At 38.1% G+C, this 27362-nt stretch overlaps 1 protein-coding gene across 1 annotated transcript in view; it reads left to right on the forward strand.

Annotated features, from left to right (window-relative positions):
* Positions 1-27362, forward strand: part of TICRR (TOPBP1 interacting checkpoint and replication regulator) — a 49206-nt gene that overhangs the window by 20674 nt on the left and 1170 nt on the right. The window contains exons 8-20 of the mRNA XM_008070630.2: positions 5794-5945; positions 7659-7759; positions 8035-8128; positions 8216-8295; positions 8463-8702; positions 9542-9638; positions 13126-13183; positions 15753-15899; positions 19598-19688; positions 20880-20938; positions 22757-22891; positions 23489-23646; positions 25196-27353. Coding sequence (XP_008068821.1) covers positions 5794-5945; positions 7659-7759; positions 8035-8128; positions 8216-8295; positions 8463-8702; positions 9542-9638; positions 13126-13183; positions 15753-15899; positions 19598-19688; positions 20880-20938; positions 22757-22891; positions 23489-23646; positions 25196-27353 — 3570 coding nt within the window. The remainder of the gene's footprint in view (positions 1-5793; positions 5946-7658; positions 7760-8034; positions 8129-8215; positions 8296-8462; positions 8703-9541; positions 9639-13125; positions 13184-15752; positions 15900-19597; positions 19689-20879; positions 20939-22756; positions 22892-23488; positions 23647-25195; positions 27354-27362) is intronic.

Here is a 27362-nt window from a genome sequence, read left to right on the forward strand (position 1 = left end):
AAGGGTAGTCTTTCTACCCTGTGTGTGAGTAGATAAGAAACACAAGAACTACCTATTCAGATCATTCTGAAAGGATATACTTCATTTTGATATTTCACAACCATCTGAAATTAAAGTTGTTCTTGATTCCACAGAAGTGGAAAGGTAATTTACTTTTCTTCCTCTGATGTTGTTTTGATAGGAGGTGTCCCTCGTACTCCAGTGAGGCAGAAGATGAATACCATGTGCCGTTCCTTAAAGATGTTGAATGTTGCAAGGTTGAATGTAAAGGCTCAGAAGTTACATCCAGACGGCAGTCCAGACATAGCTGGGGAGAAAGGGATTCAAAAGACAGCCAGTGCAAGAATAGCAGACAAACCAGAAGACAGAGGAAGAAGAAGTTCTAAACCTAAAGGTATTCCTCCATTCTCTAGCATTTTGGCAACTAAGTCTATGTTTACTCTTTTTTACCCCTCATATTTTAAAATAAGTTTTAATGTATCCCTTAATTAATTTATTGAAGATCTGCTTCATGCCCAAAAGTATATTACAGAGAATGCAATAAATAATAGTATCCTATTAGATTTATGATTTAGCTACAAAGATAAAATGAATGAACTAATAAATTAATATATAGATACATATATAATATATAATGAACTATTAAAACTAGTAAGAGAGTCAAGAGTCTAAAATACAAGATGTATGACCATTTGGAAAGTAAAGACCAGGTTAGGAGAGATGGAAATAAGGGCTGGAATAAGCTGCAGAAGATTCTCTTTTTTTTTTTTTTTTTTTTTTGAGTTGGAGTCTCACCCTGTCGCCCAGGCTGGAGTGCTATGACACATTCACAGCCACCCCAGTGTCGACCTGCTGGGTTCAGGCACTCTTTCCACCTCAACCTTCCAAGTAGCCGGAACAACAGGCGTGAGCTACCACGCCCGGCCAATTTTTGATTTTATTGTGGAGACGAGGTCTCACCAAATTGCCCGGGCTGGTCCCGAACCTGCATGCTCAGGCAATCCACTCGCTTTGGGCTCCCAAAGTGCTGGGATTACAGGCTGAGCCACCCAACCAGGCCAGCTGTGAAGCCTTCAAAGGGACCACTGTAGCCCAGGCTAGACGTCCAAGAATGAGAAGAGTAAAAAGACAGAAAGGTAAAAGAAGAGCATTCCAGATGAGGAATTAGCATAATTCCTCCATGGCTTGGCCATAGAGGACAAGTGGGTAAAGAAGCTTTGCATTTGGGAATAAAGGGAAAGGAAAAAGGTTTGTGCGTAGTCTAGAGCCAGGTTATTGCAGTCTTTCAAAGGTGGACAGAAGAATTTAGTCCAGCAACTTTTATTTTCCAACTTCTTTTTTCTTTTCTTTTTTTGTTTGAAAAAGTATATTGAATTATGGTGTGTTTCTTATTCTCAGAGTATACTCTTAACTCACAGTGACAGAGTCAATCCTGTAGGATAACGATTGTGCCTCTACCTTATAAACTTTGGGCGCTTTTGAGTACTTTTGAAAATTCTGAGGTAAAAGTTTTATACTCTGAAAGATTTTGTTTCTCCCCTGTAGAATGCTAGATCCATAGAGGATATGGATCATCTTTAGTGTGATAAAACATGTTTAATGAGCTAGTAAAAGTTGTAAAAATAGTCCTGTGGGATTATTGTTACTCTATAACTTTTTGACTCTATAAACTTTGGGCAATAGTTGTGGGTCAACTTTGAGTACTTTTGAAACTTCTAGAGTAAAAGTTTTATGCTCCTTTAAAAATTCTGCCCTCCTCCCCAACCGTGGAATGCTAGATCCATAGATGATAATCAGTTTGAGTTGGACAAAACATGTTTAATGAGCTAGTAAAGGTTGCAAAAATGTGGATGATACATGCAGGAGAGAGCATGTATTGTGCACAGTACTTAAGACAATGTGGCAGTAACATAATTTCTGGACTACATTCTGTCCAGAAATAGACCTGCACAACAGTGGTAAAATGATTTTTTACAAAGGTGCACCAGTAATTCAACGGTTGATGCTGGAACAACTAGATACATTTATGGAAAAACGAAACTTGACCTTACCTTTCAATAGTATTTTGAATTTTTCCTGTATTTTTCATGTTTAATATTGTTTATGCCTTTTTCCTTTTTTAATTACTCAATCTTGCCATGGATTTTTCTATTTTATTTGACTTTTCAAAGAACCATCTTTTGTTTCTGTTGATTGCTACCACTTCTTTGTTTTCTATTTAATTCATTTCTGTTATCTTTATTATTGCCTGCTTTTCGTTTTTGAGTTTACTTTCTTGTATCTCTTCTTGTGTTGGACCCTTAGCTAATTAATTGTTTTTTAATTTTATTTTCTTTATAAAAATAATCATTTAAGTCTAAAGGCTAAAATTTTCCTTCAAGTATAAATTTAGCTGCATTATATAAGTTTGCTATTTTCTATTTTCACTGATAGTTAATTCTAAATATTTTCTGACATCCATAATATAAAGGAGTGTTTTATTTTATAATCAGCTTTTAATATTTTTGGACTGTGCTCAAGCAATGTGGTCTGTAAGATTCTTTAATATTTCCTGACACCATGCGTAGTGGCTCACGCCTATAATCTCAACATTTTGGAAGGTGGAGGCAAGAGGAATTCCTGAGCCCAGGGTTTGAGACCAGCCTGGGCAACTTGGTGAGACCTCTTCTCTACAATAAATCTAGAAAAATTAGCCAGGCATGGTGGTACATGCCTACAGTTCCACCTACTTTGAAGGATCTCCCAAGCCCAGCAGGCTGAAGCTGTGGTGGCCGTGAGCTTACCATTGCACTCCAGCCTGCGCCACAGCGTGAAACTCCAACTCAAAAAAAAAAAAACAAAAAAACTTGCTGAAACTCTTGTCTGATATGTGGTCAAATTTTGTTAATATTCCTGTGTACTTGAAAATAATGTGCATTCTCTAATTGTTGAATACCTAATTTTATATGTCCATACATCATTTATTAATGTTTGAATATTCAGCATTCTTAGTAATTTTTTCTGCTTCTTTTGTCTACAACTGAGCTGATTGTATTAGTCTTCCACCATGTAGGTTTGTCGAAATTTCCTTACAATTTTTGTATCATATATTTTGAGATTTTCTTTTTTGGTTCATACAAGATCATAATCACTTATATCTTCCTTGTAATTGAGTCTCTTGTTAATCAGTAATAACTCCTTTTATTTTTTTCCTAATAACTTTATGCCTTAAGTTTTATTTGGGATTTTTCTTTCTTTTCCAGTATTCTATGGGATTAATCAAATTTTCTTTATTACTATTTTTCTCTTCTGCTAGGTTTGGAGGTTATTTAGTTTATTTCTTCTTCATTAAGTTGGATACCCTTAATTTTTTTAGTAGATTTTATTTTATAGAGCAGCTTTGGTTTAGCAAAATTGAGCATAAAGTAAAAAGAATTTCAGTGTACCCTCCTCCACTCCCAACCTCCCCCACTATCAGCATCCAGCACTGCAGTGGTGTATTTGTTACAATTGATGAACCTATGTTGATGTACCACTATCACCCAAAGTTCACAGTTTATATTAGGGTTTACTCTTGTTGTTGTACATTCTACGGGTTTTGGTAAATGTATAATCGTGTGTAACCACCATTGTAGTATAGGTGGCATCATTCACTGCCCTAAATATAAAAAAAATTCCCTGTGTTCCGCCTATTTATCCCTCCCTCCTAACCCCTGGCACCCACTGATCTTTTTACTGTTTTCATAGTTTTGCTTTTTCTAGAATATCATATAATTACAGAACACCATAGAATTATTATATACAATATGTAGCCTTTTCAGATTGCCTTCTTCCACTTAATAATATACATTTAAGATTCCTCTGTGTCTTTTCATGGCTTGAGAATTCACTTCCTTTTAGCACTAAATAATATTCCACTGTCTGGATGTACCACAGTTTATATATCTATTCAACTGTGGAAGGATATCTTGGTTGCTTTTAATTTTGGCAATTAGGAATAAAGCTCCTATAAACATCCATGTATAGGTTTTTTGGTGTGAAGATAACTTTTATTTTATTTGGTTAAATACCTAGGAGCACGATTGCTGGAATAATATAGTTTAGAGTATGTTTAGTTTTGTAAGAAATTGCCAAATTCTCTTCCAAAGTAGCTGTACTGTTTTGCATTCCCACCAGCAATGAAGGAGAGTTCCTATTGCTCCACATCCTCAACAGCATGTAGTGTTGTCAGTGATTTGGAATTTGGCCATATTGATAAGTCTGTAATGATATCTCACTGTTGTTTTCATTTGCAACTCCCTAATGACATATGATGTTGAACATCTTTTGATATAGTTATTTGGTATCTGTGTGTATTCTTTGGTGAGGTTTCTGTTCAGGTCTTTTGCCTATTTCTAATTCAGGTTGTTTTAAGAGATTTTTTTTTTTGTTGTGTATTTTGAATAACAGTCCTTTATCAGATGTGTCTCTTGTAAATATTTTCTCCCAGTCTGTGGCTTGTCTTCTCATCTTAGTCTCTCAACAATATGTTTGGCAGAACAGATGTTTTTAATTTTAATAAAGTTCAACTTATCAATTATTTCTTTCATGGATCATGCCTTTGGTGCTGTATCTAAAAAGTTATCACCAAACCTAAGATAATGTAGATTTTATCCTATGTTATCTTCTCACAGTTTTATGGTTTTGCTTTATACGGTTAGGTTTGTGATCCATTTTGAGTTAATTTTTGTGAAAGATGAAAGACCTATGTCTAGATTCATTTTTGCTTCTACATGAGTTTCCAATTTTTTGAGCATCATTTGTTGAAAGTCTATTGTATTGCCTTTGCTTCTTTGTCAAAGATCAGTTGACTATACTTATGTGGGTCTATTTCTGGGCTTGCTATTATATTCATTCCATTGATCTATTTGTCTCTTCTTTCACCAATACTACACTTACTGTCTTAATTACTATCACTTTATAGTATGTCTTAAAGTTAGGTAGTATCAGTCCTCCAATTTTGTTTTTCTTTTTCAATATTGAGTTAACTATTCTGGGTCTTTTGCTTCTTCATATAAACTTTAGACTCAGTTTGTCAGTATCGACAAAATAACTTGCTGGAAATTTGATTGGGATTGCATTGAAACTATAGATCATGTTGGGAAGAACATCTGAAATCTTGACAGTATTGAGTATTCCTTTCCATGAACATGGACTAGCTTTTCATTTATTTAGTTCTTTGATTTTTTTTTCTACAGAGTTTTATAGTTTTACTCACATGTACAAATTTTATTAAGATTTAATACCCAGGTATTTCACTTTTTTGTGGGGGAGGGTGCTAATGTAAGTGGTAATGTGTTTTTTATTTTAAATGTAGCTTGTACACTGCTGGTATATAGGAAAACAGCAGACTTTAGGTATTAACTTTGCTATAATCATTTGTTAGTTTTAGGAGTTTTCTTGTTGCTTCTTTCAGATTTTCTACATAGACAATCATGTCATCTGAATAAAGCAGTTTTATTTCTTCTTACCCTTAAATTTGTAGCATTTATAAGTAAGTGACTTGCATCTCTGTATTCTCATTCTTGGCACTATTGACATTTTAGACCAGATAATTCTTTGTTGTGGGACTGTCTTATGCATTGTAGGATGTTTAGCAGCATTCCTGCCTTCTACAACTAGATACCAGTAACCTTTCCCCTCCAACACCAGTCATGACAATCCAGAAATAGCCAAATGTCCTCTGGGAGGCAAAAATCTCCCATAGTAGATAGCCAGTGGCTTAAACAGTACAAAGATTTGAACTAGAGGTGCTAATCAATTTTTTTTCTACAGATTTTAAAACTGAGGAGGAACTACTATCTTATATACATGAAAATTACCAAAAGACCGTGGCCACGGGAGAAATCATGTTGTATTCATGCGCTCAGAACATAATCTCAACCGTTAAAGTGTTTCTAAAATCAAAAGGCACCAAGGAATTAGAAGTAAGAGTCTGGATGTTGTTCTTTGTCATAGATATAGTGGTTGGTTGGTTGTTAGTGGATTTGGTTTGTGTCTTGGAAAATGTCTATTCTGTACATGATTCAAAAATGATAAGATGAGTGAGGGCATGAGTACAGTTCTAAACTTTGGAAGATGGATGTGGTGAACTGGTAAGGCAGAAATCAAAAAAACAGGGTGATGGGGAAAAATCACATATACTTCTCTCCTAATCAAAGCTCTTCTCGCCGGGTTTGGTAGCTCAGCCTGTATACCCGCGCCTTTGGGAGGCTGAGGTGAGTGGATTGCCTGAGCCTGCAGGTTCAAGACCCACCTGGGCAACTTGGCGAGACCTCACCTCTACAATAAATCAAAAATTAGCTGGGTGTGGTAGCGCGGGCCTGTAGTTCCAGCTACTTGGAAGGCTGAGGCGGAAGGATTGCCGGAGCCAGCAGGTTGAGGCTGCGGTGGCCGGAAGCAGCCTCTGCACTCCAGGCTGGGCGACAGACTGAGACTCCAACTCAAAAAAAAAAAAAAAGAAAAGAAAGCTCCTCTCCCCTTTGAGCTGCATGTTAGCTGCATGAATTAGACCAGCGGTTTTTTTAACCCTAGATGCACTTTAGAATTAATTGGAACATTTTTGCCAGGTATGGTGGTTCACACCTATAATCCTAGCATATTTGGGAGGCTGAGGCGAGAGGATTGCTTGAGCCTAGGAGTCTGAGACCGGCCTGGGCAACATAGCGAGACCTCATCTCTACAAAAAAATCTAAAAATTAACCCAGCATGGTTGCATGTCTGCAGTCCCAGCTACTCGGGAGGCTGAAACAGAAGGATCACCTGAGGCCAGGAGGTTGAGGTTGTGGTATGCAATCATGGTGCCACTGTACTCCAGCCTGGGCTACAGAGTGAGACTTCAATTCAAAAATAAAATAGAACATTAAAAAAAAAAATGATGGCTGGCTCCCTTTAAACTAACTGAAAAAGGTCTCTGGGATTGGGATCTGAGCATCTGTACTTTAAAAAAGCTCCCTGTCTGAACACAATGACTCACACCTATAATCCCAGCACTTTGAAGGCTGGGACAAGTAGATTGCCTGAGCCCACGAGTTTGAGACCACTCTGGGTAACACGGAGAGACATCCTCTCTACAATAAATAAAAAAATTAGCCAGGCACATGCCTGTAGTCCCAGGAACTTGGCAGACTGAGGTAAAAGGGATCACCTGAGTAAAGCAGGTTGAGGTTGCAGTAGCTATGATTGTGCCACTGCACTCCAGCCTGGGTGACAGAGTAAGACTCAAGCTCAAAAAAAAACAAAACTCTCTAGATGAGTCTTATTCCTTGGGAGTGTTGCAGACCACTGTTTTAGACCACATTATCGTTTTCATTCATGTTCAGTGGCAAAAGCTGAGCTTCTCTAAAGTGAACAGGAGGATATGTTTATAATCCTTCTTAATCACTATTTGGAGGAACATTCCTTTCAAGACAGTTTAAATCTACTGGCTTGTTTTATCCATGCCCATGTGCTCTCAAATTTTTTTTTTACTGTGTTCTTTTTAAAGATATAAAGAAAAATATTCATTTCACTCTTTTTTATTCAAATGAAAGGAGGGAAATTTATAAGGAAATGTACTTCCCCTCTTAGGGCATTAGTCAAATGTAAAATAAATTATAAGTAACTTAATATTCTCCTGTGTAATACTTTTGTATTTTCAGGTAGACTGCCTGAATCAAATAAAAAGTAACCTCTTAAAAACTAGCAAAAGTCTTCGACAGAATATAGGACAAAACCTGAATAAGGAAGACAAAGTTAGAGAGTAAGTAACTTCCTTTTTTAAAACTATTACCCAAGACAAAGCTCTAATTTGCTTGTATCAGTTAGAAATAGATTGCTTGAAGATGTTTTATGTCGGATTCTTATGATCCAGTGTGCAATTTGAGTCATCTATTCATCTAATAGCTATGTCAGTATTTAGAGAAGGCACTGACTCTTCTTTTTGGTTGTTTCTTATATAACTAGATCTATGCTTAAGGAAGGAACTTTCTGTTAAGTGGCATTCAAAGTAGATATGACAGTATTTTTTCTCTCAAGTTGCCAGCTTCAGATATTTCTTCGTTTGGAGATGTGTGTGCAGTGCTCTTCAATACATGAAAGTACAGACGATATAGAGCAAATAGTGGAGGAGGCAAGTATCCAGCTTAGTGCCATTGGGAATATGCCCTGGATGCTTTCAGTTTCCCGGCAGAGAGTAATTTTCTAAAATCTCCTTCAGGTGACAGATTTGCTGCGCATGGTGTATTTAACTGAGGGTTCAGCATATCTAGCAACGTTTCTGGAGGAAATTCTTACATTGTAAGTTTGATGGCTACTAACTTTAAAATTATTCTCTCAGGAACTACATGTGATATTATCTCAGAATTATGCAATTGTAAGGACTATTTCTCATGCTGGGTGAGGGAAGGAATAGAGAGCGAGAGATAATAACTCTCTGTTCCATATTTAACCAATCTTTTCCACAGGTATATTGACTCTATCCCAAAGACACTTGGAAATCTTTACAACAACTTAGGGTTTAGGATTCCTCAGAAGCTGGCTGGTGTCCTTCCTACAGATTTTTTCAGTGATGACTCCATGACACAAGAGAGCAAATCACCTCTTCTTTCTGTGCCTCTTTTGTCAAGTACTCATGGGTCAGTGTCTGGAGGCACTGAATCTGACCAGCTGGAAGAACTGCGTACAAGATCAGCCAAGAAGAGAAGGTAGGAGTTTAAGGAATCAAAGGAATTACTTGCACTATTAGTTATAATTCTGACAAAGAGTATTTAAACCATAGTCCAGTTGTCTATTTCCAAATAATTTATTGAATTGATGGTTGCCTGTATGTCTGAATCACAGAAACCATCTATTGGAGTTTCTAACAAGGAATTCTGACACTGTATTATCTAGGAACTATACAGCCATGTGTTGCTTAATGATAGGAATATGTTCTGAGAAATGCACCATTAGGCAATTTTGTTATTGTGCAAACATCAGAGTATACTTACAGAAATCTAGTTGGCATATATATTTTTATTTATATATGTATTTTATATGTAAAACCCAATATCTCAGCACTGTTACTACTGAGTATCAGTCATTTCCCCTACTCTGTCTGCAATTCCAACACTTAAGTGCCATATATCAACAGGTTTCTCTATATATGCTTTGTTATAGCTTTATGGGGCCACCATCGTTTATGAGGTCTGTCACTGAACCAAGTCTCATTTGATTATATAGAATTTATTTTGTAGTTCACAAAGCCCTTCTTCACTGTCCACGGGAAGTCTCCAAACTAGGAGGCTTTTATGATATAAGCTTAGAGTTTCAGCTTGCTTTTTAGAGTTCCCTTGATGCTTTTCATTGTCTATAACTAGCTGAATTTACAGTAATTACTTTTGAAAATTCTGGGTAGACTTATTTTGTTATAAATCCAGACCAAACCCAAGATAACTGGCTTTTATTTAAATAATATTTTATTTTAGACTCTAGTTCCATTCATATCCAACTATGTGTAACTGCTATATAGTGTGTCTTGACTGCTTCTTTCTATTTTTAAAAGGAAAAGTGCGTTAATAAGACATAAAAGCATTGCTGAGGTTTCACAGAATCTTCGACAAATTGAAATTTCCAAAGTGTCTAAGAGAACTACAAAAAAAGTAAGTAAGCACCAGTGTACAAGAATTGGCACTAACAGAGTTCTTCCTTCCAGCTTGAGAATACAACAAATAAGAATGAAAGGTAATGTCTACTTTTAGGAAATAGACTTTGGATGATACAGAAATAATATTAAGTATTTTTTACAAATGTGTATAAAACTCATTCGAGGAATAAAGAAATATAAATTTGTTAGAAAATTAACCATTTTACCCTAGAGTGTGATAGTTAAAGGAAGTATAAAGAAAAACAGCAAATAAAAGTTAGGAATAAATACATTATTACTTCAATCATTAATGTAGATAAGAAAACTCATAACACAATAATTTAAAAAGCCAAGAGGTCACTGAAAAATGAAATGCAATTATAAAAGGACTTTGGTTGCATACCAGAAGGTACTTTTCAGTATATTATGTTTTACTTCAATAACAAGTTTAAAAAAGAAGTCTATTATGAGGCCAGGTGGTACAGTGGTCCCACTTATATGCAGGGGATATGTTCCAGGACCCCCAGTGAATGCCTAAAACCGTGGATAGTACTGAACCCTGTAGCCACTATTTTTTCTTATACATACATAACTATGATAAAGTTCAATTATGGGCACAGTAAGGGATTAACAATAGCTAATGATAAATATACTATAATACAAGTTATGTGATTGTGGTCTCTCCCTCTCTAGATATCTTATTGTACTATATTTATCCATTTTCAGTCCATGGTTGACTGTGGGAAACAAACTGGAAAGTGAAACTAAGGATGAGGAGGGACTATTATTATTGGGTTTTCTATGGCAGTGGATATAAGGACTTGAGGTTTTTATTGGTTGCAAAAAGAAGCCCTGCTGGTATCTGTTTATTAAGTGAAAGTAATGACTTGCTAAGGAAAGAAGGGAGAAAAATGCAATGAAACTTTTTAACTGAGTGAACTATCTGGGAAGAGTTAAAATTCTATGAGAACTAGCTTTAGAAGCATTAATCATTACAATAGCGGTTTGTTCTGTTTCTGGATATTTATAGCTGTCCTTTGGAACTGGAGGTGGATTTCTTTTAAAGAGTTATTGGCGTTCACTTTCTTACTAAACCTTACCTGTGAATACAATCCAAATCATAGGTATCTCACAATCCTGATTGAAGAGTTCAAAATCCACAAGTAGATGGCCAAAAGCTGCCAGACCTTTATTCCCACTAGATTTTACAATAATTTGCAGATCTTTCTAGCACTCTTTGAAACTTTTGTTTTAGATTGGCCAAGACAGTTTGCTTCTTTTTTCTTTTTTAACTTTTAAATTTTTTATTTCAAAATTGTGGGGTACAGTTCAGGGTTAGGTATACAAATATTCATTATGCAGTTACCCTCGTTGATGAGGTGTGTCCCCACACCTTCCCCAGGCAGTAGTTTGCTTCTTTAAGAACCAGATTTACTGAGATCAGGGTTTGGTTTTGGTTATTAAAGTTTTTTCACTCAAATTCAATACCTTAGATAACTGACAGTTGTTTAACTGAAAGGACCAGATGTTAAGTTTTTAAAAGAATAAAACTTTTCTCTGACAGGAGTAGTGAACTTCTACCTTAAGTGTAGACACATAATATTAATTACACATGTATATTAATTAACATTAATGTATATTAATGTCTTTGTATAACCACTCCAAAGCAGCACAATGACTAAAAAAAGTTTTGGCCAGGCATGTTGGCTCATACCTTTAACCCTAGCACTTTGGGAGGCCGAAGTAGGAGGATTGCTTGAGCCTAGGAGTTCAAGACAAGCCTAAGCAACATAGTGAGACTTCATCTCTACAAAAAATAAAAATAAAAAAATTAGTTGGGCGTGGTGATGTGCCTCTGACTCAAAAAAAAAAAAAAGGTTTGGTCCTGCCCCAATATCTCCTGGATATACTCTCTTAGTTTTTCTTTCAGTTATAGGGATTAACAAGAGTTGACAGACTTTTTCTATAAAGGGCCAAATAGTAAACATTCTAGCCTTCGTGGGCCACATAGCTTCTGTGACATCTACTCAGTTCTCCTATTGTAGTGAGGAAACAGCCACCAGATGGTATGTAAACAAATGGGCATAGCTGCATTTCAGTACAACTTCATTTTCAAAAACAAGAGGTGGACCAGATTTGGTCTGCATGCTGTAGTCTGCCAAACCCTGGATTAGGAAATTGGATGTATAACATGTTTTTACAGTTATAATTTAACTCTCTAAAAGAGTTGTTACCAACCAATATAAATGACTAAGAATTATCATATTTCATATCTTACCAGCAAGACCTTGGTTATATCACTAAAATCATTTAAGTTTCTGCCCATGTGTGGTAATTCATTCTTCAATTACTACAATGGCACAATTGAAAAAACAAATAAAAAGTCTTTAAGAACAATTCCCTTGTTTAGATGCATCTGGAGTTTAGACTCTTGAATCCTCTACTGTAGTAGCAAGTAAATAGCAGTTTCATACAGAGATGTTCCTGAGAATACAGTCACCCTGTAATTAATTTATATGGCTTTCACTTTATTCTTTAGTTGTAAAAGGTATACATCATCATTTGAAAGTTGAGTTAAAGCCAGGCTCGGTGGCCTGTAATCCCAGCACTTTCGGAGGCTGAGGTGAGTGGATTGCCTGAGCCCCCGAGTTCGAGACCCACCTGGGCAACTTGGCAAGACCTCATCTCTACAATAAATCAAAAAATCAGCCGGGCGTGGTAGCGCGCGCCTGTAGTTCCGGCTACTCGGAAGGCTGAGGCGGAAGGATCGCCAGAGCCCAGTAGGTCGAGGCTGTGGTGGCCTGCAGCGTGTCACTGCACTCCAGTCTGGGCGACAGAGTGAGACTCCAACTCAAAAAAAAAAAAGTTGAGATATATAAAGTTAAAAGTTACAGTGTCCCTTCTCCATCTATACTTCAGAAGTAATCACCAAAGACAGTTTGTTGTGTGTATTTTCAGGCCCTTTTATGAATATACCAATAACAAATACCAAAGCTTTATATATATCTGTTATATACACACATTCATGAACATTAAAAATTATTTAACTTACTATATTATTATTCTGCATTTTAAAAAACCTTCCCCCTCCACAGATTTCTTTGTATGTTAGCACAGGTTGAATATCTGTAATCCAAAAAGCTTGATATCAAAATGCTTAGATTTTGGATTTTTTTAGAATTTGGAATAGTTCCATTATATATACTTACTGGTTTAGCATCCCAAATCCAGAAATCTGAAATGCTCCAGTGAGTGTTTCCTTTGAGCGCCATGTCAGTGCTCAAAAGGTTTTAGATTTTGAAACTTCAGATTTTCAGGTTAGGGATGCTCAACCTGTACATATAGGACTTCCTTCCTTATTCTTTTAATGTCTGCATTGGATGGGTGTATAATTTATTGGTTTCACTCTTTATGGGCATTTATGGTGTTTCTTATTTTGTACTATTAAAATGCATCAGTGAGTGTCTTTACAACATTTTTTATTGGATTTTCTCATCTTTCAGGAGACCTCTCATCCTGCTGTTCAGCAGCCTCCACTCCCAGTGAAAGAGACAGTACAAGGTATACTTTGTTTTCCCAGTGGATACATTTATTCTCTAGAATGACAAGTTTATTTTAATCGCATGCATTTAAGCAACTGCATGCAATGATAAATTATGGCTTTATATCACTGTTGGTTAATAAAATATGTCCAATACCATGCCCTATGAGATATTCAGATGGTCTCAAAATATTGCATTCTACAAAACAACTGACCTGAAATTTTTTTTTAAGTGCTATTATCATGAAAGCCCAAAAAAAGAAAGAAAAAATAAAAGAGACAGTGAAACTGTTTTAGACGAAAGAAGTATAAACCTGACAGCTCAACGTATTCCATGATCCTTGCTTGGATCTTAAGTTTAGGGGGAGAAAGCTAGGAAGGATGTTATTGAGACAATTAGAGAAATTTGAAGGACTGTATGCTAGAAAATATTGTATCAGTGTTAAAAATATTTTTAGTGTAATAATGGGATTGAGGTTAGGTAGGAGAATGTTCTTGTTCTTAGGAGGTACATGCTGACCTATAGGGAAGTGAATAGTTGTGATGTTTGCAATTTATTCTCCATTGTTCAGGGAAAACATTGCATATTTGTAGAGAAAGAGGTGGAGGGAGAAAACCAATATTGACAGTTGGTGAATTTTAGTGACTGGTATGTTTATTTTATTATTTGAAATTTTCTGTCGATATTAAACTTTTCAAAACATTGGGTAAAATAGAAGATAATAAATGTGGCTTTCAGGTCATAAATCAGTTTCATAGACAACTTAAGTCAGGTAACAGGGATTCTTAAAATACAGATAGGAAAACATTTTTTGAAACTTTGATGTATGTTATTGATGTCCTTAACAGTAACATTTATGTCACTGATGGCTAAGCACAAGGGCAGTTCCCACTTTGTGGATCCTGGATTATTTAATTTTTATTTAAATGATTGCTCTTAGAAGAATTTACCCTTGGTGAATTTGTAATCATCTCTCCCAGTCTATCTTGCTTAACATTAAGGTATCTTCTTGTCAAGTATTCCTCAACTTCTCAGCTATTTTTTTCTAACTTTGAGTCTAGATGGTCAGAACTCTCATGTCTTGGAGTAAAAAGAAAATTAAAAATAACCCAGCAGATTAGTAAAGTATTCATAAAAAAAGAATGAAATCTGTGGAACTGAAACAGTTTCTCTTCTCAAGGCTGAGCTTATTCAAGGTAGCATAAAGGTCCAAAATGATAAAACTAATCCTAACATTGGAATATATTAAAAGCACCATGACTTACGAGGGGGGACCCAAAAAAACCCAAAATTTTCTTTTGGAGGGCAGGTCCCTCATGTACAGCCTTCCCCTGCTAGGTAAGTGTTCTAGGAACCCATCAGCATCAGTGTACCAGCTAGCATTGTGGCGAGAGGCTGCATTCAGCTTCAGTGAATTTTTCTGAAGATAACTCCCAACACATTTGTCCATTTCATAGTGGGTGATTTACATGAAAAACCTGCCCACACTATTCTGAATATTGAGCAGTGTTTGACCAAAAAACAGCATGACCCCTTCCCTCACTCTCCCTATTCACCTAATCTCACCCCAAGAGACTTTTTTGTTTGTTTCCCTGGATTAAAAATATCATCAAAGGGAAACATTTTGCCAGTGTGAAAGAGGTGAAACAAAAAACAGCAGAGTCACTAAAAGGCATCCAAATTGATGAGTTCAAAAACTGTTTTGAGCAGTGGGAAAAGCGCCTTGGTGGGTGTATCGCATCAAAGGGAGAGTACTTTGAAGGTAACTGAAGTTTAAACATGAAAGAATAGATATGCAATTTTTTTATAAATAAATTTTGGGATTTTTGGGGTCCCCCCTTGTATACTAACCATCTTTTTACTTCAAAATTCTGTCCATTTTACAATGAGTAAAGCTTCTAATTTAACAAGTGACATGGGCCTTCCTTGTGTTCCTGAAGTGTTGAATTTAAATTGAGTTTGTAGTGGAATTCTAAGAACAACTGTATAGCAACAAATTAGATAACCTAGATGAAAGGGACAAATGTCTAGAAAGACAAACTACTGAAAGTAGATTCAAGAAGAAATAGAAAAAATAGATCTCTAAAAAGTAAAGAGACTGAGTTGTCAAAAAACTACCTACAAAGAAATGTCCAGGACTAAATGGCTTTGTTGTTGAATTCTACCTGAAATTTTAAAGAGAATTAACACCCTAGCATTTATCATGGCTGATTTTTGACCAGGGCACAAAGACAATTCAATGGAGGAATGAATAGTCTGTTTTAACAAATGATGCTGAGACAACTGGCTGTCCACATGCAAAAGAATGACACTGGACCTCTACCTCCTGCAAATAATATACATTAGCAGTGAAGTTTGACTGCACATTTCCCCCCATCCCCATAGTTTGCTCCCCTGGAAAATTTGTGTTCTATTAAAACCAGTCCCTGATGCCAAAAAGTTTGGGGTCTGCTGGTTTATAGAGTAGTTTCCTTAAGCAACCTCTGTTTTGAATATCTTTCTTTTCTCAGATATGGCATTTATTGGTGATAATGATTGTATTTGGCTTTTTATGGTTTTCCTCCTCTTCTTTTTTTTTATACTTTCAGAAGTGACCAAAGTTCGAAGAAATCTTTTTAACCAGAAGATGCTTTCCCCTTCAAAGAGACCATTAAAGCGGGGGTTGCCTAGAAGCCATTCCGTGTCAGCTGTGGAAGGTCTAGAGTATAAATTTGACAACTTCAAGAAGACCAAAGGTACCATATTTCAGGGTAACTAAGAAAAGGGAAGGGGAGATTCTGTCTGTAAGATTAGTAGTAATGTCCCTTTTTTATTTCCTGACTCAGCAATTTGAGTCTTCCCTCTTTTTTCTTGGTCAGTCTAGCTAAAAGTTCATCAATTTTGTTGATCTTTGTAAAGAACTTATTTTGGTTTCCTTGTGGGGTTTTTTTGTTGGTTTTTTTTTTGCTAATTTCAACTTAATTTATTTCCTTCTCGAGTTGCTTTGGTTTTAGTTTGCTCTTTTTCTAGTTTTTAAGATGATGTATAGGCTATTGATTTGAGATCTTTTTTAATACAGGCACTTACATCCACAAGGTTCTGGTATGGTGTGTTTTTGTTTTCATCATCTCAAAATATTTTCTAATTTCCCTTGTGATTTCTTCTTTGACCCATTGATTACTTAGGAGCATGTTCATTTCCACATATTTGTATTTCCCAAATTCCCTTCTGCTACTGATTCTAGTTTCATTCTATTATAGTTGTGGAACATATTTTGTATGATTCTAGTCTTTTTAGATTTATTAAGACTTGTTTTATGTCCTAACATTTGGCCTATCTTGGAGAATATTCCATGTGTACTTGAGGAGAATGTATATTCTATGCATACAGAAGTGTTCTATAGATGTGTGTTAGGTCTAGTTGGTTTATGATATTGTTCAAGTCTTCTGTTACTTTATTGAGCTTCTGTTTAATTGTTCTATCAATTATTGAAAGTGGAGTATTAAAGTCTCCAACTATTATTGCTGAATTATCTTTTTCTCTTCAGTTCTGTAAGTTTTTGCTTTGTGTATTTTGATACCCTGTTGTTAGATATGTAAGCTTATAATTGTTATATCTTCTTGATCAACTGAGCTTCTTATTAATTATAGTGTACTTTGTAACCTTTTTTGGCTTAAAGTCTTTTTCATCTGACAGTAATATAACACCCCATTTCTTTTGCATGGAATATTTTTGCTTTTCTTTTACTTTCAACCTGTGTTTTTGTAGCTAAATTAAGTCTCTTATAGATAGCATATAGTTGAATCATTTTTAATCCACTTTGCCAATCTTTGCTTTTCTAATTGCAGTGTTAATCTACTTCTATTTAATGTAATTCCTGATAAGAAACAACATCTGCCATTTTCTGTTTGTCCTCTATATATTTTATGCCATTTTGGTTTTCAGTTCATCTGCTACTGCCTTTTTTTTAGCTGGTCTTTTGTAATATACTATTTTGATTCCCTTCTTCTTTTTCTGTATATTTTTTTATTTTCCCAGTGGTTACCTTGGAGATTACAATTAGTATCTTAAACTTAAAACAACCTAGTTTGAATAAAACCAACTTAGTGTCAATAGTATACAAACATTCTGCTCCTACATATTTCTGTCTCTACCCTTTTATATTGTTATTGTCATAGATTGCATCTTTATACATTGTATGCCTGTTAATATAAATTTATAGTTATTGTTTTCTGCATTTGCCATTAAAATCATGTAGGAAAAAAAGAGGAGCTGCCAATAAAAATATTATAATGGTGGTGTTTATATATACTTATGTAGTTACCTTTATCATTGTTTTTGTTTGTTGGTTTGTTTCTTCTTCTATTGTTTTTTGATTGCTGTCTTATATCCTTTCATTTTTCCCTGAAGCACTCCCTTGGCTTTTCTTGTAGGGCAGATCTACTGGTAATGAACTCCCTTAGCTTTTGTTATCTAGAAATGTTTTAATTTCTACTTGATTTCTGAAGAATATAGGCTTCTTGGTTGACAGCATCTTTTTCTTTTAGGACTTTAAATATGTCATCCACTGATTCTGGTCTCCAAGGTTTCTGGTGAGAAATCAACTATTCATCTTATTAAGCTGCTTTTCTATTGCTGCTTTCCAGATTTCTCTTCAAGGTCTTTTGGTTTTGATAGTTTGACTATAAGGTGTCTCAGTGTGGGTTGCTTTGAGTTTATTCTTGGAGTTGATTGAACTTCTTGGATATATATATGCTTATGTCTTTCATCAGCTTTAGGAAGTTTTCAACCATTATTTCTTCAGAAAAGTTTTCTGCTACTTTTTTTTTTTTGTCTCTTCTCTTTCTTGGACTCCTATTATACATGTGTTGGTATGCTTGATGATATCCTACATGTTCCCTCAGGCTTTATTTATTTTTCTTCATTTTCTTTTCTCAGACTGGGTAAATTTAATTGCCTTATCTTCAAGTTCACTGATTCCTCTGCCACCTCAAACCTGCAATTTAACCCCTCTAGTAATTTCTCATTTCAGTTATTTTACTTTTCAGCTCTAGAATTTCTGTTTGGGTCTTTTTTATTTTTATAATTTCTGTTGCTTTATTGACATTCTCATTTTGTCCATACACTGTTTTCCTGATTTCCTTTAGTTCTTTATCTACGGTTTCATTGAGTTCATTGTGCAAATTTAGAAAAGTTGATTTAACATAATAATTCTAATATCTAGGCTTCTTCAGAATGGTTTCTGCCAAATTCTTTTTTTTGCGTGAATGGGTCATACTTTTCTGTTTTTTTGTATACTTTGGAATTTTTTGTTGAGAATTAGTTATTAGAGATGCAGTATTATAATGTGGTAACTGTGGAGATCAGGTTCTGCTACCCCTCAAGGAATGGTGATCTTTGCTTATGGAGGGCTGCAGCTGTTCATTTATGTCTTTTCCAAACTATTTTTGTAAAGTATGTATTCCTTGTGTGTAGTCACTGAAGCTTCTGCTATCTCTCTGATCAGTCAGTCAGTGACCTGACACAGATTTCCTTAAATGTCTGCCTCCAAAATGAGGGGGGGAAAAAGGTGTTCCTGTCTCTTTAAATCTTCTGGTAGTTTTTTTGTTTTGTTTTGAGTTGGAATCTTACTCCATTACCCAGGCTGGAGTGCAGTGGCACACAGGCTCACAGCCACCCCAGGGTTGACCTGCTGGGCTCTGATAACCCTTTTGCCTCAGCCTTCCAAGTAACTGGAACTACAGGTGCACACTACCACGCCTGGCTAATTTTTTTTTTCTTCATTTTTATTGTAGAGACAGGGGGTCTCGCCAAGTCGCCCGGGCTGGTCTCGAACCCGCAGGCTCAGGCAATCCACTTGCCTCAGCCTTCCAAAGTTCTGGGATTACAGGCTGAGCTGCCGAGCCTAGCCTCTCGTAGATTTTTGGGGGGAAATTGCTGCATCCTGAGAGGGCTGAAAACTGAGACAGTGTCTGCACCATTCTCAAAGAGATCTGCCGTTTTGACCAAACCACAGAACCCCAGATTTTTCGAGGAGAAATTCCTCACTGTCTGCCCTAGCACCAGCCAGCTGCTCCTGGAATATGGGCTGCTAGCCCCGCAGCTGTAGAGGGACTGAGGAAAGAGGGATGGTAGCTGGTTCATGCACAGCATTCCCTTACTGAAAATCAGCAGCCTCTCCCTTCATCAAGTACTTCCAGGCTGATATAAGTGTCCAGTCAGGCTCCAGCTAATATTTACATTGGCTTATGTCATTATTTAGTCTCTAATGGTGCTGATAAACTGTTCTATCATGTTGAGTCCTGTAAGTATGGAACTTAGCCCAAAGATCATTAACAATCCTCTCCAGCTAGCTAATAAGCCATATAGAAGTTCAAACTGCTCCCTTTACCTTACTACTGTTTCTTGATAAGGTTAAGTGAAATTTATAATTTAAGCTATTTTTGCATTTTAGGTTATCACAAACTGCTGACTAAGAGTGTGGCCGAGACTCCAATACATAAACAAATCTCCAGAAGGCTGCTTCATAGACAAATCAAGGGCCGGTAAGTGACATGTTGTCCAGGCTTCTTCATACACCCACACTACCTTCATGATGAGCTTGTGGGTCACTGGTTGCCTTCTCTTGAACTTCATGACTTAAATCTTAACTATTTTGCTTATAACCAAAGAGCATTCTATAAACTCTGTAAGGGCAGGAAAACCACATAGAACGTACTCTTGTGTGGCCTCTCATCTGCATAATTAGTTTGAGATTGATCCATATTGTTATATGCAGTAGCTCATCCCATTTTACTGCTCAGTAGTATTCCATTGAATGGATAGCCCATAATATTTTCAATCTGTTGACATGGGGAAGGGTGGAAGTCGGGGATCCCAACTTGGCCATTGCGGGTGGAGGTGTAGGTTGGGCTGCAGTTTTTCTCCACGGCAATTGACTGGAGCAGGGCAGTTACTGTCGGAAAGTTTTATCTTACTTGACTGCCCTTTTTTTGACTCGAGAGAGCTGTCTTTCCTTGGGGCATTTTTTGTCTGCTCTTGTTGATATATCTGGAATGTCCACTTTCCCAGCATCCGCTCTGGGATATATGCAAGCAAAGAAAACACAGGTAGCTCACTACCCAGTCTTTTCTCAGGTCCCAAGGGCCCCAGCCAGTCTGGCTTTTTTTCCCCACCTTTCACTGTCGTCTTCTGTTTGTTTTACATATCATATTGAGGGGGTTTTGCTATATTGACAAGGGGAATAGGGAGAAGTGCACCTACTTCATCTTGTCAAGAATCCACCTTGACATCATCTGTATATGGATTTTACACACTTGTGAATGTGTATAGGATAAATTGCAAAAATGAAACTGATGTGTCAGAGGCATATGTATCTTTTAAATAAAGTCCTTGACAAATTGGCAGAAACTAAGGCTGTTAAACAGAAACTTGAATATTGCTACTCATTACTGTGGCAATCTGATATTTAGGTATAATTTTTAAGTACATTAATGGAATTTAAAAGATTAACCTATTTTTAAATTAATTCTGATGTTGTAAAGTTGCTTTCTAAAAAAACATTCTAAGCATCTCACTCTTTAGAGTAATCATGTGTGAGAGTACTTATCAACACTGGTGTTAATCAAATCCTGTGATCTTTGTTACTTTGTTAAATGATAAGCTGCTTCTCTCTTAAATGTGCATTAATTACAAGTGATATGGAATAATCCTTGTGGTGCATGTTATTCCTCAAGGTCCTCTGATTCTGGTCCTGATATTGATGTTGTTGAAGAGTCCCCTGAAAAAGGAGATGGTGGGTATTACCTTTTTGTGTGTGTGCATTCTATCTACCTTCTGTGAAAACTTTTCTGTACTTTTATTGTTACTTGGCATATCCTAAAATATTTTACAGAAATTGTAATGGCTCTAGGTCCACATGTAGCTCAGTAGGTTATTTATAAGTCTCTGCTCTTTTACACGGAATTTGCTGAGAGAATTTCTGGAGGAAAAATAATTTTACACACAATAAATACAGAATTCAGGGTGAGGTTTAAACTAACATGTTATACAAAGTGCTGTGGTTTATTTTAAATTTTGCATGATGAAGGAGGGATTTTCAAAAGCTAACTTCTTTTTTAAATTGCTCAAGTAATTCATGTTTGTTGTGGAAAAATCAGAAAGTACAGAGAAGCCAAAATTTTACAGTTTGGTAATACCATAACTCAGAAATACTCTGTTAACATTTTAGCACATACACTTACTGCTAGTATTTCTATACAAATGTATGTAACATATACATATGAAACCTAGCATACATACCTTTTTTTTCACCCTACAGAATTTTCTTTTTCAAAGGCAAAGAGCAGTTTATTAAGCAAAAGCGACAAATGGTATACTCCAAAGACAGGAGCGAGTTTGAGCTGAAGAGTAGCTCAAGAACATGGAGTCAAACAAAGCTGTGACCGTTTCTATTCTTTTTGGTGGCTTTTTTTTTTTTTTTTTAACCAAAAGCAAAGAACAGTTTATTAAGCAAAAGCAACAAACAGTACACTCCAAAGATAGGAGTGGGCTTGAGCTGAAGAGTAGTAAGTAACTCAAGCAGAATTCTTAAAGGTCACATTTATGAGATTTCTGAAAGTATCAAACCCCTCTTGGTCTTTTGTTGTTGTTGTTTTTTTGTTTTGGACTTTTTTTTTTTTGAGGTAGAGTCTCAAAATCCTCCTCCTCGGCCTTCCAAGTAGCCGGAACTACAGGCATGTGCCACCACAGCCAGCAAAGTTTTTTTAATTATTGTAGGCTCAGACACTCTACTTGACTTGGCCTCCCAAAGTGCTGAGATTACAGGTTGTTGTTTTTTTTTTTAATTTTTTTTACTTTTTTGAGTTGGAGTCTCACTCTGTCGCCCAGACTGGAGTGCAGTGGTTGCTGCCGGCCACCGCAGCCTCAACCTGCTGGGCTTCGGCGATCCTTCCATCTCAGTCTTCCAAGTAGCTGGAACTACAGGCGCGCACTACCACGCCCGGCTAATTTTTGATTTATTGTAGAGATGAAGTTGCCCAGTTGCCCAGGTGGGTCTCGAACCTGCAGGCTCAGGCAATCCACTCACCTCAGCCTCCCAAAGGCGAGGGATTACAGGCTAAGCCACCAAGCCCGGCTTGTTTTGTTTTTTTTAGATCAAGTCTCACTCTGTCATCCAGGCTGTTTTGCAGTGATGCAATCAAGTTCCCTGCAACTTCGAATCTCTGGGCTCAAGCAGTCCTGCCTCAACTTCCCAAGTTGCTAGGACTATAGGCACATACCACCACACCCAGCTGATGTTTTTGGTGTTTTGTTTTTTTGTTTTTTGTGGAGATGGGGTCTTGCTATGTTTCCCAGGCTGGTTTCAAACTCCTGACCTTAAGTGATCTTCCTGCCTCTGCCTCCCAAAATGCTGAGATTACAGGAATGAGCCACCACATGCAGCCACCTCTTAGCATTTTTTAGAGATGCTTCAAAAGTCTCTTAAAGCCAATAGCTTGTTGAATTTCTGTCTTGACTGTAGTATTATATAAATTCTGTGCATTTTTGACAACATGGGAAAATGTCAAGCTTATAGTTCTCCCTACTTACTTACTGTATTCTGGTTTTACAGAAATAAATTTGAGACGAAGTCCTCGAATCAAGCAGTTGTCATTTAGCAAGACACATTCTGGCTCCTTCTATTCTGCGTCTCAGCCAAAGTCTCGAAGTGTGCAAAGAGTCCACTCATTCCATCAAGAAAAGTCAGGTAACATGTAGCCCTATCTGTCTTCACAAGTTTGTGCTGACTTGGCAGGAAGTATTTTTGGGAAAAGAAGCATGAAAGTTGGCATTGGAGAACTGGACTAAGTATGTATAGTTGAGGTTCAGGGTGATGACTGTCTAGATGAACAATCCTGGCCCTTGTAATCAGTCAAACCCTTGAATTCCTACAGCTGGTCATCCACACTATCATTATAGGCAGGTCAGTCACTCAAGAGGAAGTTACCTAGAATCTCCACCATATGGCCAGATCCTACTCATAAGTGTCTTAGGTAGAAGGTGATAATCTGTTTTTATGTTCTTCATTCTCCTTTATCTATGATTAGCTTGGCTAATAGATATATTTTTATATGTAAATATTAAATTATTTCAGTTGCCTACATTTTCTAACATAGGAGCTGGGGTTAAATAGTCTTATTAAAATTCAGGAAGTCAGCAATCATTTTAGTTGCTGGCATAATTAGCTGGGATTTTCCTCCTTGTTGCTGTGAAAAATTATTGTCTTAAATAGATTGGCTGTTTTAATAGTAGTGGGAGGGCAGGAGTTGAGAAAGAATTAAATGTTGCTGCTTTTGACTTGCAGACCAAAGAGAAAATTCTCCGGTCCAAAGTATTCAGTCTCCCAAGAGGCTTCTTTTTGGGGCAGTATCTGAGATGGTCAGCCCCTCAGAGAAGAGTATGGCCCAAATTAAAAGACATTCAAGAAGTATGTTGGATTCAGAGCTACTTACATCCTACCAGGTATAACATTTCTATAACATTTAAAGTAGTATAGTCTCATGGAATACAGAGACATGACCAAGGAGCATAGAGTTCACTAGGGAAGAGAAAGCAGGTGATCTAGAGATAGATAACAGAGATTTAGGGTGGTCGGGTGGAGCCACATGAGTGACTGTTGGGTATGTGGGAATTTAAAGCAGCAATTTTGGCTGAGGCCACAGCAAGGGGAAGAGATAGAGACGCTTTCATCTATACTTATGTCTTCATCTACCATTTATGATATACACCACACATACGTCTTTCTATAATAGTCACTGTCAGTAACAGTCACTCATCTGTTTCTGTTTGCCCATTTGGTCAAATCACCCATGCTGGAAACCCGGGAATCATCCTTGGTTCTCTCTGCAGGCAATCAAGTCCTGTCCATTTTATTTACAAACTGACTCTTGTACCCACCCCCCTTCTCCATCCCTGCAATTCCTGCCTAGTTCAGTTGTATCTGGAACATTTCAACGGCCTTTTCCCTTTCAACTTTATCTACCACCCACTGGTCAGAAAGATCTTTATGAAACATTTTTCTGACTTTGCTTACAGTGTTCATTTCGCTTATACTGTGCAGACTCCACATCTGCTAAGGCAAGGTTTTTCTAGGTGTTTTTAACATGGAACCCTCATGTTGAAAAATAAATAATCTTTGTTTGAAAACCCAGTACGTTGCTTAGAGGTTTGAAAACCATAGACCTACACAACCAAGGCCAGTCTCCTCCCTTAGGCAGGCAGGGTCCTCCAAGGTCTGGTCCCTGTTGGCCTGGTTGACCTCAGCTTTCCCTTTTGTGCCTATGCTCATGTTGTTTCTATGCCTCAATCAAGTCCCTCCCCACCTACTTTTCCAGCCTTCACCTTCCCCTACTGACACCCATTCTTGAAGACCAGACTCACTGTTCCTTCCTCCCCTCCCCTAGCCGGGTTAGGCAGTCCTCCCTTGTGCTCCATAATGCCCCTTGCATGTCCCTGTCATTATATTGGTTGCATTGTACTTATACTTGTTTGTACCCCGCTGAACATGAAATGCCAACCATCAAGTATTAACATGATCAAGTGAGGATGTAGAAAAGATAGGAATTTAAGAAAGAAAAAAAAAGATAGGAGTTTGACCTCCTTACCTGTTGGGGTTTTTTTTACTCCATTTTTTGCAAGAAGAAAGGACAATTTTTGTGTTGGGAAGTGTCTTTTCTGACACATCATCTTAGAAGGGAGGGAAGAGCTAGTGGACAGCTGCAGTGGTAGAATGATTCAGTGAGAGGCAAAGCATGGTGCAGCAGTGTGCAGATTATTCAAATGATTTGTTCTTAGGAGAATGAACTAAAATTGGATATAGTGTTTGGTCCTAGAAAAAATGGACAAGTAAAATCTGAGTCATGTTTCGAAGAGGGAAATGGGTCACTCTTTGAAATTTCCATCTCCAGATCATTTATTTGGCTGACTATAAATCTTCCATTTGGTCTCAGAGATTACTAAAACACTTTTCAGCGAACATGTGCACTGAAATAAGCATTTTTCTTCTTTTTAGACTCCCAAAAAGAATCACTGGAAATCTCCAGGCTTTCCTAAAACTACACCAAGACGGTTCCCTCGTACACTACAAGCTCCGTTGTTCACTTCAGAAAGACTGCAGAAATCCCCTTCAGAAATGTCACCTGCAAGGCAGGCACTTTTTAAAGAGTCCTTAAAAGACTCCTCACAAGGCTGTTGTTCACTGTCAGAATCAAAAGTCACTCCTCAAAAAGGATACTCCCTGGCAGGAGAAGGTACCTCTCTTGAGATGAAGACACCAAGAACTCCCAAAAGGCAAGCTGCTCTGGCATCTGGGATTTTGCCGAATTGTGCTTGGTTGCCTTCAGTGAATTCCAGCCCAGACAGCTCCTCTTGCCCAGCATCCCCAGCTCCATTAACTGCCCAACCTGGGACTGAGTGTCTGACTCCCAGCAGATACTCTCTCAGGACACCTCGGAAAACAGTGGCCTACATGGGCATAGCTCCAAACCAAAAATACCAACAGCCTCATGTTCCCAGAGCTTCCCAGGCAGAGGAACCAACTCGGAAACTAAAGGAGAAAGCTGTCAAAACCCCACAGAGGCCAGGGAATTCAACTACGATTTCTTCCCCACCTGTTACTCCACAGAAACTATTTACCTCTGCTTTAGGTAATATTTCCAAGAAGAGTCCATTTAGGAAATCTTTGAGAGCATCTCCTCCCACTGGAGAACTGGATTGGAAAGAGCCCCAGATGCCATCCAGTGTAGACACATCTCTCTCCTATCCTGTTCCCTCAACACCTCTCAAACTCTCACAGATAGCTACATCTGACATCATCCCCCCGCTTCCCCCTTCCAAAATGGGGAGGCGATGTAGAAAGACCTCTAATACTGAAAGGAGCTTCCTGGAGTGCCAGCCTGACACCCCCACTGCTCCTGGGGTTGGCACAGCTGACAGCCCAGCTACCATCAGAGACTCTAGAAAGGACCAGAAAGGAGTGACTCCTTGGTCTCCTTCAGAAAGATGGAGTTACTCAAGCACTGGTTTTGGGAGTGACTGGCAAGCATCCTCTCCTTTGCTCATCACAAATAACACAGAGTATCTCACTGTCATCAGTGAAACTGACCACCATGGCAGTGATAACTTGACAAGTACCATATCACTGGTGGAAAAAGGTGAGGGCTTAAGGACAGTGGCTGCTGATGAGAAGCCTTCTCTGTCTCACCCCGGGATCCCTCCATCTCCTCCTTCCTCTGGGCCCAGCTCTCCTCTGGTGGCCTCCTATGACCTGCGCTGTACCACAGACAGAAGGCAGCGCCAGGCCGCAGCACTAGAGAACCTGCAGCCATCAGCTAGGCACTCCAGAGCCACTGCCAGCCCCCAGACCTATGAGGTTGAGCTGGAGATGCAAGCTTCTGGCCTTCCCAAGCTTCGAATTAAAAAGGTAGATCCCAGCTCTTTGTTAGAAGCTGAGCCCCTCAGAAAGGAGGAGAGCTTTCTGGGCGAGGAGAGCTTCTTCCCCACTCTTGGCATGCCCAGGGGCAGCAGGTCCTCAAGCAAACCCGAACCCACCTACACATCACCCCCCTGCCTCCACCTCTCCCACAGCACACCTGGTAAGAACAGGGGGCAAACCTACATCTGCCAGGCCTGCACCCCTACCCGCTGCCCCTCTAGTACCTCCTCTCCATTTCAAACAGATGTTGGGGTTCCCTGGACACCATCCCCCAAGCACAGTGGGAAGACAACTCCTGACACAATCAAAGACTGGCCCAGGAGGAAGAGAGCGGTGGGCTGCAGCGCCGGCCCCTCTGCTGGGAGGGGTGAGGTCAGTACTGAGTTTCCTGGGAGCCTGTCATTGCTGGAGCCCGAGGGAAAGGAGCAAGGCCTTGAACTCAGCATCCGCAAGACTCCTGTCTCAGAGGATTTCGAGCTCGAGGGAGTATGTCAGCTGCCAGACCAGTCGCCTCCCAGGGACAGTATGCCTAAGGCTGAGGAAGCCTCGTGGGAACAGTTTGGGTTAAATTCTAGGAAGAGACTGCTGTCTGCCAAGGAAGAAGCTGAGGGTGAAGCCAAAAGAATCTGTAACAGCCTAAGAGAAAATTCTGAAGTGAGTAGGAGTGAAGAGAGGTCTCCAAGTTCCAGTGTGCGGCAGATCCCCTCCATGGGAGATGATGAGGTGTTTGCATCTGGTAAGTCTG

The sequence above is a fragment of the Carlito syrichta genome, unplaced genomic scaffold, assembly GCF_000164805.1.
Source record: "Carlito syrichta isolate Samal-C Ts95f unplaced genomic scaffold, Tarsius_syrichta-2.0.1 Scaffold313872, whole genome shotgun sequence".
In the NCBI taxonomy this organism is placed as follows: domain Eukaryota; kingdom Metazoa; phylum Chordata; class Mammalia; order Primates; family Tarsiidae; genus Carlito; species Carlito syrichta.